Source organism: Capricornis sumatraensis, chromosome 18, assembly GCF_032405125.1.
Source record: "Capricornis sumatraensis isolate serow.1 chromosome 18, serow.2, whole genome shotgun sequence".
Taxonomy (NCBI): Eukaryota; Metazoa; Chordata; class Mammalia; order Artiodactyla; family Bovidae; genus Capricornis; species Capricornis sumatraensis.
Genome location: NC_091086.1, coordinates 65,695,405 through 65,712,483, shown reverse-complemented (window position 1 = coordinate 65,712,483; position 17,079 = coordinate 65,695,405). Strand labels below are relative to the sequence as shown.

The 17,079-nt window shown below is 40.7% G+C and overlaps 1 protein-coding gene across 1 annotated transcript in view; it reads right to left on the bottom strand.

Annotated features, from left to right (window-relative positions):
• DNAH5 (dynein axonemal heavy chain 5) overlaps positions 1–17,079 on the bottom strand; it is a 250,716-nt gene that overhangs the window by 113,584 nt on the left and 120,053 nt on the right. Inside the window, exons 46-51 of the mRNA XM_068990531.1 lie at positions 15,721–15,863; positions 14,629–14,763; positions 7,219–7,341; positions 6,826–7,039; positions 4,966–5,189; positions 1,537–1,735 (exon numbers count right to left, since the gene is read on the bottom strand). Of these exons, the coding sequence (XP_068846632.1) occupies positions 1,537–1,735; positions 4,966–5,189; positions 6,826–7,039; positions 7,219–7,341; positions 14,629–14,763; positions 15,721–15,863 (1,038 nt within the window). The remainder of the gene's footprint in view (positions 1–1,536; positions 1,736–4,965; positions 5,190–6,825; positions 7,040–7,218; positions 7,342–14,628; positions 14,764–15,720; positions 15,864–17,079) is intronic.

The window sequence follows — 17,079 nt, the reverse complement described above, 5'->3', positions numbered from 1 at the left end:
GGTCTATTTGCAAAGCTCTTTCTAATTGCATTTCAATAGGCACTTCGTTATTTCATAAATGTTCCATTCAAGCTTTGAGAAACAAAGTGTGCTGAAGACACAAAAGGTTCTGTTTTGCCTCTAGACTCATTCACCCCACCCCCACCCAAACCCCCAAGCCCCACCCCAAAATGCTGGAGTTGTACTCTGCACCTTGGACACACAATTACTTATCCTTCTGAATTAGAGAAAATAAAACACATAAATTCTAATCACCTTATAATGCTCCTACCTTTACATGATTTTTGGATATGTGTGACCTGATTTAAAATAAACTGTATCAGCTTCTTTCTCTGAAAAGATCTGTCCAACTGCATAGCCAGCAATAAACATCCTTTTCAACTGTTACTCAGAAACTTGACAGATCACATACATCCTTATCAAATCCAGTAAGGGACTGCCTAGTCATTTTCAACCATTTAAAAGATATAAATAGCAAGTGCTTAAACATGCCTTTTTGAATATGAAAACTAACTTAATATTCATCCTCAGTATTAGAAGAGGTTTCTAAATGAAAGAAAAATATTCTACTTAAGCTCAGTTATTTCTGAGGAAAGAAATTAACTGGAGTACCGCTTCTTTTCATAAAAAAATAAAACTATATCTCAGTTTTTCACAGAACCATAACCACAAAATCTTGCCTCCCCATCACCCACCTCTAATTATATTCAATGGCCCTCTCAGGGAATGTGAGGTTTTCCTTTTTATTTTCAACACCCGGGAATATTCAAGTAATAATCATAGTTTTGCTATATTTCCTCTCGCAGTGAGCACAAGACACAGACTGCCCAAGCCATGTACAGACACCATCTCATTTATCCCCACAGGACCCATGATGCATATTTTAATATTTCCATTTTTATAAAAGTAGAGGCAGGAGATTCAAGAAAGTCAGAAGCTTGCCCAGCTAAGGTACGGGAGACCCATTTCTCAAATCCACCTCTATACGACAGCTGTAAGCCTTGTGCACCATCTTCCGCTATACCCTGCCTCCCAACCCTACCTTTATACTCAAGGCTGACATGTACAAAATGATTAATCTTAATCAAAGATTACAAAGATACATTTACTTAACACTTTGTGGAGGAAATTTACAACAACGTGTGTTCTGTATTTATTGAGCACCTACTATGCCTCAGGCTTGTTTCAGCAAAGTTCACTAGACAGAAATTCAACATCCCTGAACTAAACCTCTGTCATCAGACATCCCCTTTGCTGTCGTTCAGTCGCTAAGTAGTGTTCGACTCTCTGTGACCCGTGGACAGCAGCATGCCGGGCTCCTTTGTCCTCCACTATCTCCCGGAGTCTGCTCAAATTCATGTCCATTGAGTCAGTGATGTTATCTAAGCATCTCACCCTCTGCTGCCCCCTTCTCCTAGTGCCTTCAATCTTTCCCAACATCAGGGTCTTTTCCAACAAGTCGTCCCTTCGCATCAGGTCGTCACTTGGCAAAGGATATCCCTTTGGAGGATTTCAAATTCTGCTTCAATAGTTTACCTGTAGCTTCAGGTGCATCCCTCAAGAAATCCACAAAGTAAGTGTCAGTTCCGCAATCCACCAAGAATTTTTTCTCTTCACCAAACTCCTCCTCCACCAAGCTGACTAAAGTCATATCAAACCAGGTCACATCATCAGATGCCGTGAAACGATCAGCAATAACACGTTTACACTCATGCTTCCACAGCCTTAACAGTTCCTGTCAAAAGCATCATTTAAATGTGTTATTAATTCCTGTTATGTCAGAGTTGGAAATTCAAGTGGGCAGTATCATAGAGGACCATCCTTCCTGATTTAGAAGGTGACATTTTTAAAAGTTAAGGCTAACATTACTGGTTTCCTTTTAATGTGAGCAACAGGTTCGGGAGCGCCTTAGAAAACAATCCTGGAATAATGGTTTTCATTTGGCATGTGATCACCAAAAAAACGACTTTTTTGGATGCCAAAATGATGTGGGGGATGTTACTGGCATTTGTACAGGAATGCATAGTCTTAGGATACAAAATTTGTCCATGAATATAACTGTCCTGTTAAAAAATAGATAAAATAAAAAGTTAAAATATACTGAGCTTCATTTCAAGTTGGTCTCATCTGTGTTCAGACACTCAGTCGTGTCTGTGACTGTGACTCCATGGACTATAGCCCACCAGGCTCCTCTGTCCATGGACCTTCCCAAGCAAGAACACTGGAGTGGGTTGCCATTTCCTTCTCCAGACAGTAAATAAAAAGTATCCATTTTCAGCCCTTAAATTAAAACAAAACCATTCCTAGATAAAATACTAATTCACTCTGAATGACCAACAAACTAATATTCTACATAAAAGCTTAATGTTTGTGATCAAATTAGTCTGTTTGGATAAGACATCTACATTATGGCCAGAGCACAGTGTAAAAGTTGTGTATAAACAACGCTCGTGTATGCAACTGATATAATTACAAAGATACATTTACTTAACACATTGTGGAGAAAATTTACAACAAAAATCTGGGTTACCTGTCGCCTCCTCTAGATACTCCAGGGCCCAAAGTTAACTGGAAGTTGAGAGAATTCATTGCTCAATATAGCTGTTCCAATAGCAAGAATAACTAAGTTTGTCTAAGCATCTTATCTGATATGAAAGACTGGTGCAAATTTCTTAACTTGGTAACATTTTTGCAAGAGAGAAGGTTTTTAAGTTATTATTTTGTGAAAGTGTTAGTCGCTCAGTCGTGTCCAACTCTTTGCAACCCCATGGACTGTAGCCTGCCAGGTTCCTCTGTCCATGGTATTCTCCAGGCAAGAATACTGGAGTGGGTTGCCATTTGCTTTGCCAGGGGATCTTCCCGACCCAGAATCAAACCCGGTCTCTCACATTGTTAGGCAGATTCTTAACTGTCTGAACCACCAGGGAAGCCATTATATTACTAATGATCAAATGCTCTTTGGTTGCCAGGAAATAAAAGCTTAGTAAAACATATTTAATGACATGGTTAAGACAAAAGTTCATGACAAACCAATTGCTGGAACTGTTAATGCTGATTTAAAATCAGCACCAAAAAAATAGGTACTTAAAAAGTAATATCGGTGGTATAGTGGTAAAGAACTCACCTGCCAATGCAGGAGACGCAAGAGACATGGGTTCAATCTCTGAATCGGGAAGATCCCCTGGAGCAGGAAATGGCAATCTGCTCCAGTATTTTTGCCTGGGAAATCCCAGGAACAGAGGAGCCTGGTGAGCCACAGTGTGTGAGGTCTCAAAGAGTCAGCCACGACGGAGTACAGCATAGCAGCATTCCACAATGCCGTTAATTTGTCAATAACTTAGAGGGAGAAAAACTAAATTACATGTTCACTACTGCTAAAATGACTCCCAATTCTCTGTAACAAGGAGAGTGAGTTTTCCCCACAATATCTTGTCTTGGCATCAGCCAGTGTGGTTACCTACTTTGTGACTATGTGGGGTAAAGCTGGGTTTTTCTTAGCATCCACACTTGATGTGCTTGTGACAGTCTGACTGACATTTCAACTGTCTCTCTGTATTTATGTGGAAAAGTCCCTAAAACCTATTTGCTTAACTTCCACCTCAGTACCATCAAAGTCTGAAAAAGAGGCTGGCGTTGTCTTAGCCTAAACACATAGGCTTTTCAGCAAAAAAAAAAAAAAAAAAAGTACTGCATTTTTACATACTGTATACTTTACAATTTTACATATTATATACATATTGATTTTTACATACTAGAATTTCCTTTTAGTCCAAAGAGAATTCTTACAGTGCTAGAAACTGTTAAATTTGAGTGTCTGTACAAATGCTCATTTTTCTATCAAATGAAATTCAAATGAAATTTCTACTCTTCTGCCTCTTTTCAGGTTTACCAATATTTGTAATTCTTTTAGTGCATCAAGTTGTATGGAAAAGAAAGGTCATGGATGACCAACCAAAGAAAAAATGGTTTCATCCCTCAATTTTGAAAGTTTATTTATAAAGATAATTACTAGATTCCGTATATATGCATTAATATATGATACTTGTTTTTCTCTTATTTCACACTGGATAACAGGGTCTAGGTTCAACTATCTCAAATTCGTTCAGTCAGTTCAACTGATTCAAAATTGTTCCTTTTTATGGCTGAGTAATATTCCACTGTATACATGTACCACTATACATATATATATATATGGAATCTAGAAAAATGGTACTGATGAACCTATTTGCAGGCCAGGAATAGAATCACAGACACAGAAAATGGACTTGTGGGCACAGCAAGGGGAGGAGAGGTGAGGCAAATTGGGAGAGTAACACTGAATATCTGATGGCTAATGGGAAGCTGCTATATAACACAAGAAGTCCAGCCTGGGGCTATGTGGGTGGGTTGAGGGGGTGAGAGGAAGGCCCAGGAGGGAGGGGATTTATGTATATTTATCATTGATTCACTGATAATCAATGATAATCATTTATCATTTATCATTGATTATCATTGTTGTGAACTGACAGAATTCACACTGGCAGAAACCAACACAACATTGTAAAGTAATTATCCTCCATTAATAATTTTTTTTAATTTTTTAAAAGATAGTTACTTTCTAAAGTTAAAGATCAGGTTTATAATGTGAAGACAGACATAATCATAATAAAATCAACAGGCGTTTTTGCCATTATTTAGTATAAGAAAATTATGAAAAACAAAATCAATTTTACCTTTTATTCTACTCATTAGAAAATAATAGTATACACTGTCTCCTTAAACATAAACCAAATTTAATTGGAATTTTTAAAGAAAAAATTTGGCATACTTTCCCTTTACATTAGTGAAAAGCCACAAAAGAAAAAAAAATCCATGCTCAAACATCCCAAAATATTTTCATGCCCATAAAAACTACATTACTAAGAATATTTAGAGTTTATAATAAATAACAAAGTTACTGGTTTTACTCTCTTACACATCACTTACGTCTGGTTCCTTGATAACCTCTGGAGTAGTGTTCAGCATTCCCTGCCAGATCCTAGAAAGATCTCGAAGGTTAAAAATGTAATGGAATTTTGCAGGGGTCGGAAGCATTTTAATCTTAGTCATTTGCCATAGCCGGCGTGTCAGGGGCACCAACTTCGTCACCCAATCTCTCACTTCTTCTGAGAAACCCCTTTGGGTACAGTAATATCCTACCCCAATCACACCTGAAAGAGGAAAAAAAGTCATAGCATTTTGACTGACAGTTCAAATCAACTAAATTAAAATGAAAAACATAGTGTAGAATATAAATACAATGCCACATTTTAATAGTTAACCACATATTAAAGAAATTTTGATTAATTAACTTGGGAGGTGGGTTAAACCTAAAAAGTAAATATAGATTCAAGTGAGTTAGCATTCAAATACTGAAAAGTTGATTAAGAAATGCTGCTGAAAACTCTAGCTGAACTAATTCAGTATTATTAAATGGGTAACAATGATGAATATGTAAAGTTGCCCTGGACAGATAAGAAAAAGAAAGGTTTCACAAATCTTCTAAGATTAGTCCATTCTTTTGTAGCCATTCCATGCATTATAAAATATTTTGATTTACTTTATAGGCAAAATTTTCCAGGCCAAAAGGGATAATTAAAAGTGATAATAGTCATTCATTCTGGTCCATTTTACTTCTCCCAAGTTTAGATAAGTCTGGTGTCATTGGTTTCAAACCTCTGCCCACTGCTGTGACTGAAGGCAGATACTGCCAACTCCACTACCCTAGGGCGCTAAGAAGACCTTCTAGTCTGCCAGAAGTTAATTAGGGTAATCCTAATTAGTTTTTCCTCAGTCTCAATTTCAGCAATGGTAAATTAATACCTAACAGGGATCATGCATAACTTTATACTTTTTCTCTGAAAAGAGTGATTCCATAATCAGTTTCTAAACTCATTTTCATTACTCAGTTAAATAAATATGGTTATCGACTGTGCTAGTGTTTCTTGGATGATTTCTGAAATACTATATATGTAATCAATCAATAATTTATTACAACCCTATAAATTACTCTGAGGATCAGACTCTGGCTAATCCCCATCTTGAGAGATATTATTGATATTTCTTAGGCTAAAATCATAACATGGGTTGGTTAGGTATCAGCTACATAAACTGCTGGTGTGGAATTGTATCAATCCAGACCTGAAATACATGTATCCATGAGGAAGGCATCTCATCATGTCTAAGACTACTTAATATTTAACCTCCTGGCTTAAGAAGCTAGCAATAATATCTTAAAGAAATACATAGGTAGGGGCTTCCCTGGTGGCTCAGGGGTAAAGTATCCTCCTGCCAATGCAGGAGACATGGGCTCAGTCCCTGGCCTAGGGAGATCTCACACGCCCTGGAGCAACTAAGCCCGTATGTCACAACTATTGAGTCTGTGCTCCAGAGCTCAGGAACCACAGCTACTGAAGCCCACCCATCCGGGAGCCCACACACCCTAGAGCCCATGCTCTGCAACAAGAGAAGCCACCACAATGAGAAGCCTGCACACTGCAACAAAGCTAGCCCATGCTCTCCTCGACTAACGAGCCTGAGAAGCAGCAAAGAACCAGCACAGCCAAAAATAAATACACAAAATTATATTTTTAAAAAGAAACACATAGGTATAAAAGATCTACCTTGACATCCAACTCAATACATACATAAAAATGCTTTTACAAAATACACTCTTGAAAGTCATAAAGACAGCAGACTAAGGAACCACCGAGTGCTCCCCTCTGTGTGGACCTCTGGGTGGATATTTTCTCACTGCAACCCGAGCAGAGATTCTCCCCTCCCACGCCCCACTGACATTCATTTTACCAAAGATCTTGTCCACAGAAGCATCAGAGGGTAGCGTGCAGTTAAATATAGAGAACTGCCTCTTGAGTCGCTGCGGTATATCATTGCGTCCGCCCCCAGGATGGATCATAGCTGCTAAAAACTGGATGTCCACAATGCTGGTAAACTCCCCAGGCTTCTCTAGATTATAAAATCCATTCTGTTCCAGCAGCTGTCGTACTATCTCATTAGTAACCTAAGAAAGACAACTTTCAGAATTAAAAGGTCATTCCTTTATATCCCAGGACCTAAATAACGGACTTTATTGGAATTCAGGAATTGCAAGTTGAACAAAAAAATAGAAAACCATTTACTCATCAAAAAATAAATCAATGATGAACTAGGCAAATAAAGTGCCCAACAGGATTGATATACCTGGTCTCCCCATTCATTGATTATTGGCATATTCACATCATCAATGAAGACAGTCATCTTCTTTCCTGCCGGAGGGCCATATGTGGTGCCCATGCGTTTATCCACATAGCTCTCTATCGTCCTCTGTTAAACAAAAAGGTCAACAGAAACATCTGTGAAAATATCCCCTAAGACATGGTCGATTATTTTAAAATTCCAGAAATGTCTGAAATGATAGAAATTACTCATAAAAACCCCAAAATGTCCCTAATTCTGGAAAACAGAGAAAGAGGTACCTAAATTGTCTTGCATAACATTTATAACCTTTGAAAATCTGGTTTCATTTAGAAGTAAATAAAGTGGTAATCAATGTAAATTTTTAGATGAGACTTCTATTTTTTTTTTTCATTTTTATTAGAGTATAGTTGCTTTACAATGTTGAATTGGTTTCTACTGTACAGAAAAGTGAACTAGCTATCAGTTCAGTTCAGTTCAGTCTCTCAGTCATGTCCAACTCTTTGCAACCCCATGAATCACACCACGCCAGGCCTCCCTGTCCATCACCAACTCCTGGAGTTCACCCAAACTCATGTGCATCAAGTCGGTGATGCCATTCAGCCATCTCATCCTCTGTTGTCCCCTTCTCCTCCTGCCCCCAGTCCCTCCCAGCATCAGGGTCTTTTCCAATGAGTCAACTCTTCGCATGAGGTGGCCAAAGTATTGGAGTTTCAGCCTCAGCATCAGTCTTCCCAATGAACACCCAGGACTGGTCTCCTTTAGGATGGAATTAGCTATACAGATACATATATCCAGGCATCCCTTGTGACTCAAAAGGTAAAGAATCTGCCTGCAATGCAAGAGACCCAGGTTTGATCCCTGGGTTGGGAAGATCCTCTGCAGGAGGACATGGCAACTCACTCAAGTATTGTTGCCTGGAGAATCCCTGTGGACAGAGGAGGCTGGTGGGCTACACTCCATAGGATCACACAGAGTCAGACACGACTAGCAACTCAGAAACACCTGCAAGCATCCAAATATTTGGATGAGGCAGCTAGGCAGTTGGTGTTAATCCCAGAGATGAGCACCTAAGAGTGGGTGCAGACTGTGTGATGAGAAAGAGACGTCGATGTTTGGATATGCTGATGTTGCGATTTCTAGATCATCTAAGTGGGGAAGTGCAGTTGGAGACACCAGTCCAAGGATACTTCAGTAACTATTTAACAGGCAGCAATTCCAAATTCAGGAAGAAATCTCAGCTTCTAGGTTCACAAACGAATTTTTCTCCTTCCTTTGTTTTTGCTTTTGTCAATTTAGCTTTCTAATGATATATATAGCTTACTAGTAATGTCCTGCTTTTATATCTGTTTTATGTCTTATGTTTTTTGGCCCCAAGGCATCTGTGATCTTAAGCTCCCCAGCCAGGGATCAAACCCACACTCCCTGCATTGGAAGGCAAAGTCTTAACCACTGGACGAGCAGGGAAGTCCCTGTGTTTTATCTTTAACATGACTTAAATCGTGAATCAGTGGGAAAGAAATGAGATCTTCAAGACTGAGAATCTAGACCATGAGAACCATGAAGCCCTTTCTGTTTTCTCTGTAGTGCTGATTCAGCTTACTGAGCACATATATTTGAATAACTGATTGATTTCCAAACTACATCCCATGCAAATGGTAATACTGTAGTCAGTAGTCTGGGATTCTTCCCCAGTGTCTCCATTACCCCTTCCAACACCCCTTCCATCAGTTTTAATATTCCTTTCCACATTGCTAGGGCATTTTTTTATAGAGCAGAGTGCAGTTCCCTCCTGTTCCATCTGAGCTTAGAATGTAGCAAAGAGAGGGTGTTGTCCTCCACTTTCTGAGGGGAGAGGAGTGATTTAATGACTGCATCTGCCCCAAAACAGATCATGTCAGGCTACAGACACCAGTTTGGAGGAGGAAATGGCAGCCCACTCCAGTATTCCTGCCTAGAGAATCCCATGGGCAGAGGAGCCTGGAGGGCTACAGCTCATGGGGTCGCAAAGAGTAGGACACAGATGAAGCGACTGAGCATGCACAGACACCAGTGGGCAGGCTTCTGAATGAGGAGACAACGGTCTTCAGATCATGGCAGGCTGTGGAGCTCAGAGCACAGATCTGAGAAGCTTCTTGGCAGTAGCCCTGTTTAGATTGGTTTTTTTTTTTTGTTTTTTTTTTGTTTTTTTTTTGGTTGCACTGGGTCTTCATGGTGAGCGGGCTCTTCGTTTCGAATGGCAGGCTCCTTCTAGTTGTGGAGCATGGACTCTAGAGCGCGGGGTCAGTAGTTAGAGCACGTGGGCTTAGTTGCCCCAGAGAATACGGGATCTTAGTTCCCTGACCAGGGATTGCACCCATGTCCCCTGCATCGGAAGGGGGATTCCTCATCACTGGACTCACCACCAGGGAAGTCCCCTCGTTTAGCCTTGGCTGTGATTATAAGGAGACTCTGAGCAGGGCTGGACCCTTTGTATAATGGGAGTTGGGATAGTGTCATCCACGTAGGCACCAAAAGACAAAACTAAATCTGTGGGACTAAACAGAAGCATCTCTGTAGAGAACAAATGTACAGATACCAATGTGGAAAGGGGAGATGGGATGAGTTGGGAGATTGGGACTGACGTATATACACGACTATGTATAAAATAGATAGCTAATGAGAACCTACTGTATAGCACAGAGAAGTCTACTCAGTGCTCTGCGGTGACCTAAACGGGAAGGAAATCCAATAAAGAAGGGATGTATGTGTGTTAGTCACTCAGCCATGTCCCACTCTGTGAGCCCTGGACTGTAATCCACCAGGCTCCTCTGTCCATGAAGTTCTCCTTGGACAAAGGAGCCTGATGGGCCACAGTGGGTGGGTTACCATGCCTTCCTCCAGGGGATCTTCCCGACCCAGGGATCGAACCCGAGTGTCTCACCTCTCCCGCATTGGCAGGTGGGTTCTTCACCACTAGCGCCACCTAGGAAGCCCCTCCAACGTGGCTAAGTTCTATTATAATTTAAATATTGCTTTTTACTGTATCTCCTCCTCTCTGGACAATGATATGCTCTAAATTAGTTGTTTGTTTTTCTCATATGAATGAGTGAATGTCACAACCTTGTAAATTACCCACCCTGCCCCTAGTTAGGCCTGGAAACTTTTTTATAAGTTATATACAATGTCTATATTGTACGATTTACAATTTTGTCTAGACTCTGCTGTCTCAAAGAAATCAGTTACTGAACATATTTGCAGTGTTGTGCCATCCACCTAATCCCTGGCCTCCTTGACCTACTGTCCCACTTCATCTATCCTTCTGGTGATATCAAAGCCCAGTCCAGTTAATAAAATCAAGTGGGTATATTCACTCACTTGACTATTGTCTGTCTCATCCACTAGAATAAAGGAGTGCAGGCACCTTGTTTATCTTATCCATCACTGCCTCCTGGGCATCTATAAAGGTGTCTGGTATGATACATTTATCAGTAAATATTTGACACACAGATCAGTAAAGATCAGAAACTCGGGAGTCATCTTTAACTTTTTCCTCTCTCTCCTATCCCTCTCCTCCAACAATATCCCCTCAACCAAAAACAAGTCCTGTCCGTTCCGCTTCTCAGCCCCAATTTAAATGCATCCTATAACCATCTCCTCTTGAGTCTCTCTGAATTCTGCCCTATCTTTCCCATCAGCAGCCAGAATGAACCTTCTAAGTGGTGATGCAATCCTGCTCAGTATCCCCATGATTCCTTATTAGTGGCTTACAAGGAACACCATGATGCTCCCTGCTCACTTCTCCAGACTCATTTCTACACACGCCTTTTCAGTCTTTGTTCCTGCCCAGCACGGTCTTCATTCATTCATATTCAGTTAACAACAACAAAAAAAAATCCATAAAATAATGCTCCTCTCAGACTGATTTACAGTGCTCATTAAGAGATTCGTATTTACATCCCTAAAGTATCCATTTATGAGCAAAAAAAAAAAAACCTCTCAGAATTAGTATTGTTGTTGTCTAGTCTCTAAGCTGTGTCTGATTTTTTGCCTGCCAGGCTCCTCTGTCCATGGTATTTCCCAAGCAAGAATACTGGAGTGGGTTGCAGTTTCCCTCTGTGGGGTAGCTTCCTGACCCAGAGATCAAACCTTAATCTTCTGCATTAGCAGGTGAATTCTTTACCACTGAGTGACTAGGGAAACCCCACGATTAGTATTCTGCAGAGTCACTTCAGTCGTGTCCGACTCTGTGTGACCCCATCTGGCTCCCCCATCCCTGGGATTCTCCAGGCAAGAACACTGGAGTGGGTTGCCATTTCCTTCTCCGAGATTAGTATTAGCCAAACACAATTTGTAAAGTATTGACTTAGATGGATGATCGCCCATAAAAATCACTTCTTTCAACCTGGCTTACTGGTAAAAAGTTGAAATCTCTCACAAGGGCCTGGACTATGGGATGTATGCTGTTCTCTAAGAATAGACAACAACTTGACTCTGAAATAGCAGAATGATAGTCATGATGACATCACCTTAAGCCATCAGTGGCACCAAAACAAAGATTCTGACCTTGTAGTCTGTCCAGCTCACACACACATGGAATGCTTGGGTGAACCCCAGTTAGACAGTGCCATTTTAGACATAAAAACCAGATGGACTTAGGCATGGAGTTGAGGAAAGCCATTCTAAGCAACATGTGGGGTCTTCCCAGACCAGGGATTGAACTGGTGTCCCCCTGCATGATAGCTCAGCTGGTGAAGAATCCACTTGCAATGTGGGAGACCTGGGTTTGATCCCTGGGTTGGGAAGATCCCCTGGAGAAGGAAACGGCAACCCACTCCAGTATTCTGGCCAGGAAACTCCCATGGATTGTATAGTCCATAGGGTCGCAAAGCGTCAGTACGACTGAGCAACTTTCACTTTCCCCTGCATAGCAAGGCACTCTCCTAACCACTGAACCACCAGGGAAGCCCTAGAATTCTCATTTTTAAAAACCAAAACTTATTACTATGTCAGCATTTATAAGATCGCTGTTGTATTCAAAACACTTTAAGATTATTTTTTAAAGAAACAAATCTTTTCAGATATTCCCTCAAGAAATTTTCACTTTCTTCCTATTTTCTGTATTATTCACATTTTTAAAGATATGTGTGAACTGCTTGCAAAAATAATATTTGTTTGAGAAAAAAAAATCTCTCTTCAAAGACTAACTGAATCCCTTAGCTAAAAATAGGGTGACCATGTAATTTTTGTTCAACTTCATACATTGGTTAGTGACGCGGATGCTGTTCATTATTTATCTGAGACAACAGAAGTTAACTGGACGGTCCCTAGCAAAAAATGACATAGAGTCTGTCCTCCTACTGATAAAACATGTGAAAGTGACACTATGGTGAAAACAAAGGAAGCTCGGATGAAAACAATCTGTCCAGCAACAGACACGTGTCCCTGATACGTGTGCCATGGTGGTAAGACGAGAGGGATGAACAATATCTATTTTCTCATCTACAATTTCAATTTGGTTTGGAACCAAGTAAATGGGAGACAAATGCTCTCAGCTCCATCACCCCTTGTTTAGCATGAATGGCTGAAAATTATCATGAGCAAGTTAATTACAGCAGTTGGGCTAATTGAAAGCTTTCTAAAACTAATGAGTCTAGCTTACTAGGAAGCCCTGACGCTCAGCAGTCAAAACAGGCACTAAACAGAGCAGATGATCCCATGATGCCTCTGAACAGAAAAATAAACAGTGAAGCGCTGAGACCTTCTTCTTACTGAAGGATAGGAAGGATCTGGGTTAAAGGTTATTAGCTGTAAATCCAACAACTGAACTCCTAGAGAATAGATGCTAATACTTTGAAAATCTGCTTTATCATTCTTCTGATTATTGTACCTCAGTATGGTACTGCTTCTAGAAATTTATTGCATGGTTTATGAATTTTATATTAATAAACAGGATGTTTTCTAGATTATGTGTGCCTTTTTCCAGGAAATGAATAAGTATTTCATGTTATAGAGATATAAAACACAGGTCTTTACCACCTGCTGCTGCTAGGTCGCTTCAGTCATGTCCGACTCTGTGCAACCCCACAGACGGCAGCCCACCCGGCTCTCCCATCCCTGGGATTCTCCAGGCAAGAACACTGGAGTGGGCTGCCATTTCCCTCTCCAATCTTTACCACCTGAGAGGGGTAAATATTACCAAGAAAGATACCAGCTCAGTCATGTCTGACTCAGTGTGACCCCATGGACTTTGTAGCCCACTAGACTCCTCTGTGTCCCGGAGAAGGCAATGGCACCCCACTCCAGTACTCTTGCCTGGAAAATCCCATGGGCTGAGGAGCCTGGTAGGCTGCAGTCCATGGGGTCACGAAGAGTCAGACATGACTGAGCAACTTCACTTTCACTTTTCACTTTCATGTATTGAAGGAAAGGGCAACCCACTCCAGTGTTCTTGCCTGGAGAATCCCAGGGACGGGGGAGCCTGGTGGGCTGCTGCCTATGGGGTTGCACAGAGTCGAACATGACTGAAGTCACTTAGCAGCAGCAGCAGCAGGCTCCTCTGTCCATGCGATTTCCCAGGTAAGAATACTGGAGTAGGTTGCCATTTCCATCTGCACGGGATCTTTCTGACCCAGGGATTGAACCTGTGTCTCTTGAGTCTCCCACATGGGTAGGTGGACTCTTTAACACTGGTGCCACCTGGGAAGCCCCAATACCTCCAAGAGTTACTGGTAAAAATATGTGCCAACTCTTTACCATATTCTAAGGAATGTGGCTAGCCTTTGTCCTGGTCCCTAGGTGGGAGTCTAAATTCTTGGAATTTCCTGAATAAAAAGGATGTCTTTGTTACCAATGGTGGGTCTTTCAGAACACTTATGCCAGAAAGACTAACCATATGATTACTGTTAGGGCTTTAAACCATGTCATATCAGCTGATCTCCCAGGGGGAAGGGGCTTGGAGATTGACTTCAATCACGCAGCCAATTGATCACGCTTCTGTAATAAAACTTTAATAAAAACTCTGCTCTGTTCACCCAGGCTCACATGAGCACCCTGATTGGTGAGGTACACAGATGTGCCTGGAGAGTAAATACATCCTGTGACAAAGAAGTTTCACATCCGAGACCCTCCCAAACCTTTCCCTATGCATCTCTTCTTTGTTGGATCCCAATTCATATCTTTTATAATAAAACCACAATCATAGGCATAACATTTTCCTGAATTCTGTGAGTCATTCTAGTGAATTATCAAAACTAAGGGGTCACAGGAACTCTTCAATCTGAATAATAGAGATACTGGAAGACATAAGTAGAGGATTTATAATGGCTGTGAAACTGCAGGTCAAGTTCAGTGGGTACATCAGAACAGTCGTGAGATTTAAGCCTCCAAAGCTCATCACAAACCTGGGCTCAGTTAGCAGCACCCAAGAGCTAGTACCTGAAACATCAGTGGGGTGGTAGCAGAAGAAAAGTTTAGACTCTTGATCACGTGGCTTTCAGGATCATATTTCGACATAAATCCTTTGATTATGACTGTCTTGGCTGTTCCTTGTTCACCAATTAACAGCACGGCCTACCGCAGAAGTTGAGAAAGAAATAAAAAAAAACACACTAAGATGATTGTCATGGGCTCAACTGAGGATATGAGGACGCCCTAACTCCCAGTACCTCAGAAGGTGACTGTGTCTGGAGATAGAGTCTTGAAAAAGATGATTACGCTAAAATGAGACTATTAAGGTGGGCTCTTGTTCAGTCTAACGGGTACCCTTAGAAGAAGACATTGTGATACACAGAGAAGCAACAGGCATGCACACACACAGATGTGGGAGGACACAGTGAGAAGACAGCCATCTGGAAGCCAAGGAAAGAGAGGTCCCCAGGAAAACTAAACCAGCCAGCACCCTCATCCTGAACTTCAGGCCTCCAGAACCGTACAGAAAGAAATGTGCGCTGATTACACCGCAAGGCTGTGGCATTTTGTTACGGCCGCCCCGGCAAAATAGTGCAATAACTAAAACAGAAGGATTTCTCTTTGGAGAAACAAGTCAAAACTCACATTCTCTCTCTCTCTCTCTCTCTCTCTCTCTACGTATATATACATATTAAAAAAATTAACCATGAATGAAAGCTATTCAACTCTAATATTGTTGCATGCGTGCTCAGTCATCTCCGACTCTTTGCAACCCCACGGACTGTGGCCCACTGGGCTCCTTTGTCCATGGAACTGTCCAGGCAGGAATACTGGAGTAGGTTGCCATTTCCTTCTCCAAGGGATCTTCCAACCCAGGGATCCAACCCAAGTCTTTTGCATCTCCTGCATTGGCAGGTGAATTCCTTACCACTGAGTCACCTGGAAAGTCCCTAATATTGTTACTGAGGAATAATAAGAGAAGTAGTATACTAATTTGGGTAATATTTTTATTTATTATAAACAGCAATATAAAGCATTCTAAAATGAATGCAAGATGCTCCATGTTTTCAAGTGACATTTCTAAATGTGCCATTTTAAATAAAACAGAAACTGCCATACCTTGCCCTGTTTAGCAATGGTTTTAATTAAGAAGTCGGTTCTCACGTTGTCAACATTTGGCACCAGGATGGAGCCATATTCTGGGGTGGTGCTAGATGGATAGACATATTCCTCAGTACACGTGTTCCAGTGCATCCATTTACCTGAGGTGAACAGAGAACAATTACATCTTCATATTTCTATTAATAATTTAATTTCTAATTATAAAGAGCAGAAATTTTTGACATCTCATGAAGTCATCTTCCAAAAGCTCCTCAAAAAATAAAAATCATTAAATTCAGACATCTAAGTATTTAAGTATGTGTTCACTAAGTCAAAATTCCCAAAGGAGCTATTCAAAGGTGGTAAGAGTAAGAGTTATCTTGCAATTCTCTTTTTAAATATGTTCTTGTTGTTCAGTCAGTAAGTCGTGTCTGACTCTTCAACCCCGTGGACTGCAGCACGCCAGGCTTCCCTGTCCATCACCATCTCCCCGAGCTTGCCCAAACCCATGTCTATTGAGTCAGTGATGCCATTCAGCCATCTCATCCTCTGTCGTCCCCTTCTCCTCCTGCCTTCAATTTTCCCAACATCGGGGTCTTTTCCAGTGAGTCAGCTCTTCACATCAGGTGGCCAAAGTATTGGAGCTTCAGCATCAGTTCTTCCAATGAATATTCATGACTGATTTCCTTTAGGATTGACTGGTTTGACATCCCTCTTTGCTATCCAACGGATGCTCAAGAGGTTTTTAATAACATAAAGTGTGTGTAAATATCAGGACAGTGATAGCAGTATGTACCTAAAATAATTTTTCATTACATACTTTTCTAATTGTAAAACCAAAAATGAAACATTCTAGGATGCCATATACAAATATTGCATATAAATGTAGTACATATATGTGTATATAAGTACTTTATAAATATGTAGGCACATAAATAAACTTAACATATATTTATGAATATTCACACCTATTTGGTAAAAATATACTTCACACTTTGTAATTTTTACAAAAGTTGCTGATTATATCAAATGAATAGCTGAAATGCATCTGATTTGGGGATTTTTTAAATTTGTTTTTAACTCATTAAAAGTTCAGCACACAATAATATAGAAACAAAAAAAATGTGCATTTGGAACCCAACTGAAATAAATATACGAAAAAGAAATCATGGGCTCTCTTTCAAACACACACGAACATTTCCATTTCAATTTTACAGTAGTTTTGATTACCATTTGGAAATATAGACCAATAAATAGATAGGTAAGTAGAGCTGGAGAAGGCAATGGCACCCCACTCCAGTACTCTTGCCTGGAAAATCCCATGGACGGAGGAGCCTGGTGGGCTGCACTCCATGGGGTCACTAAGAGTCGGACGCG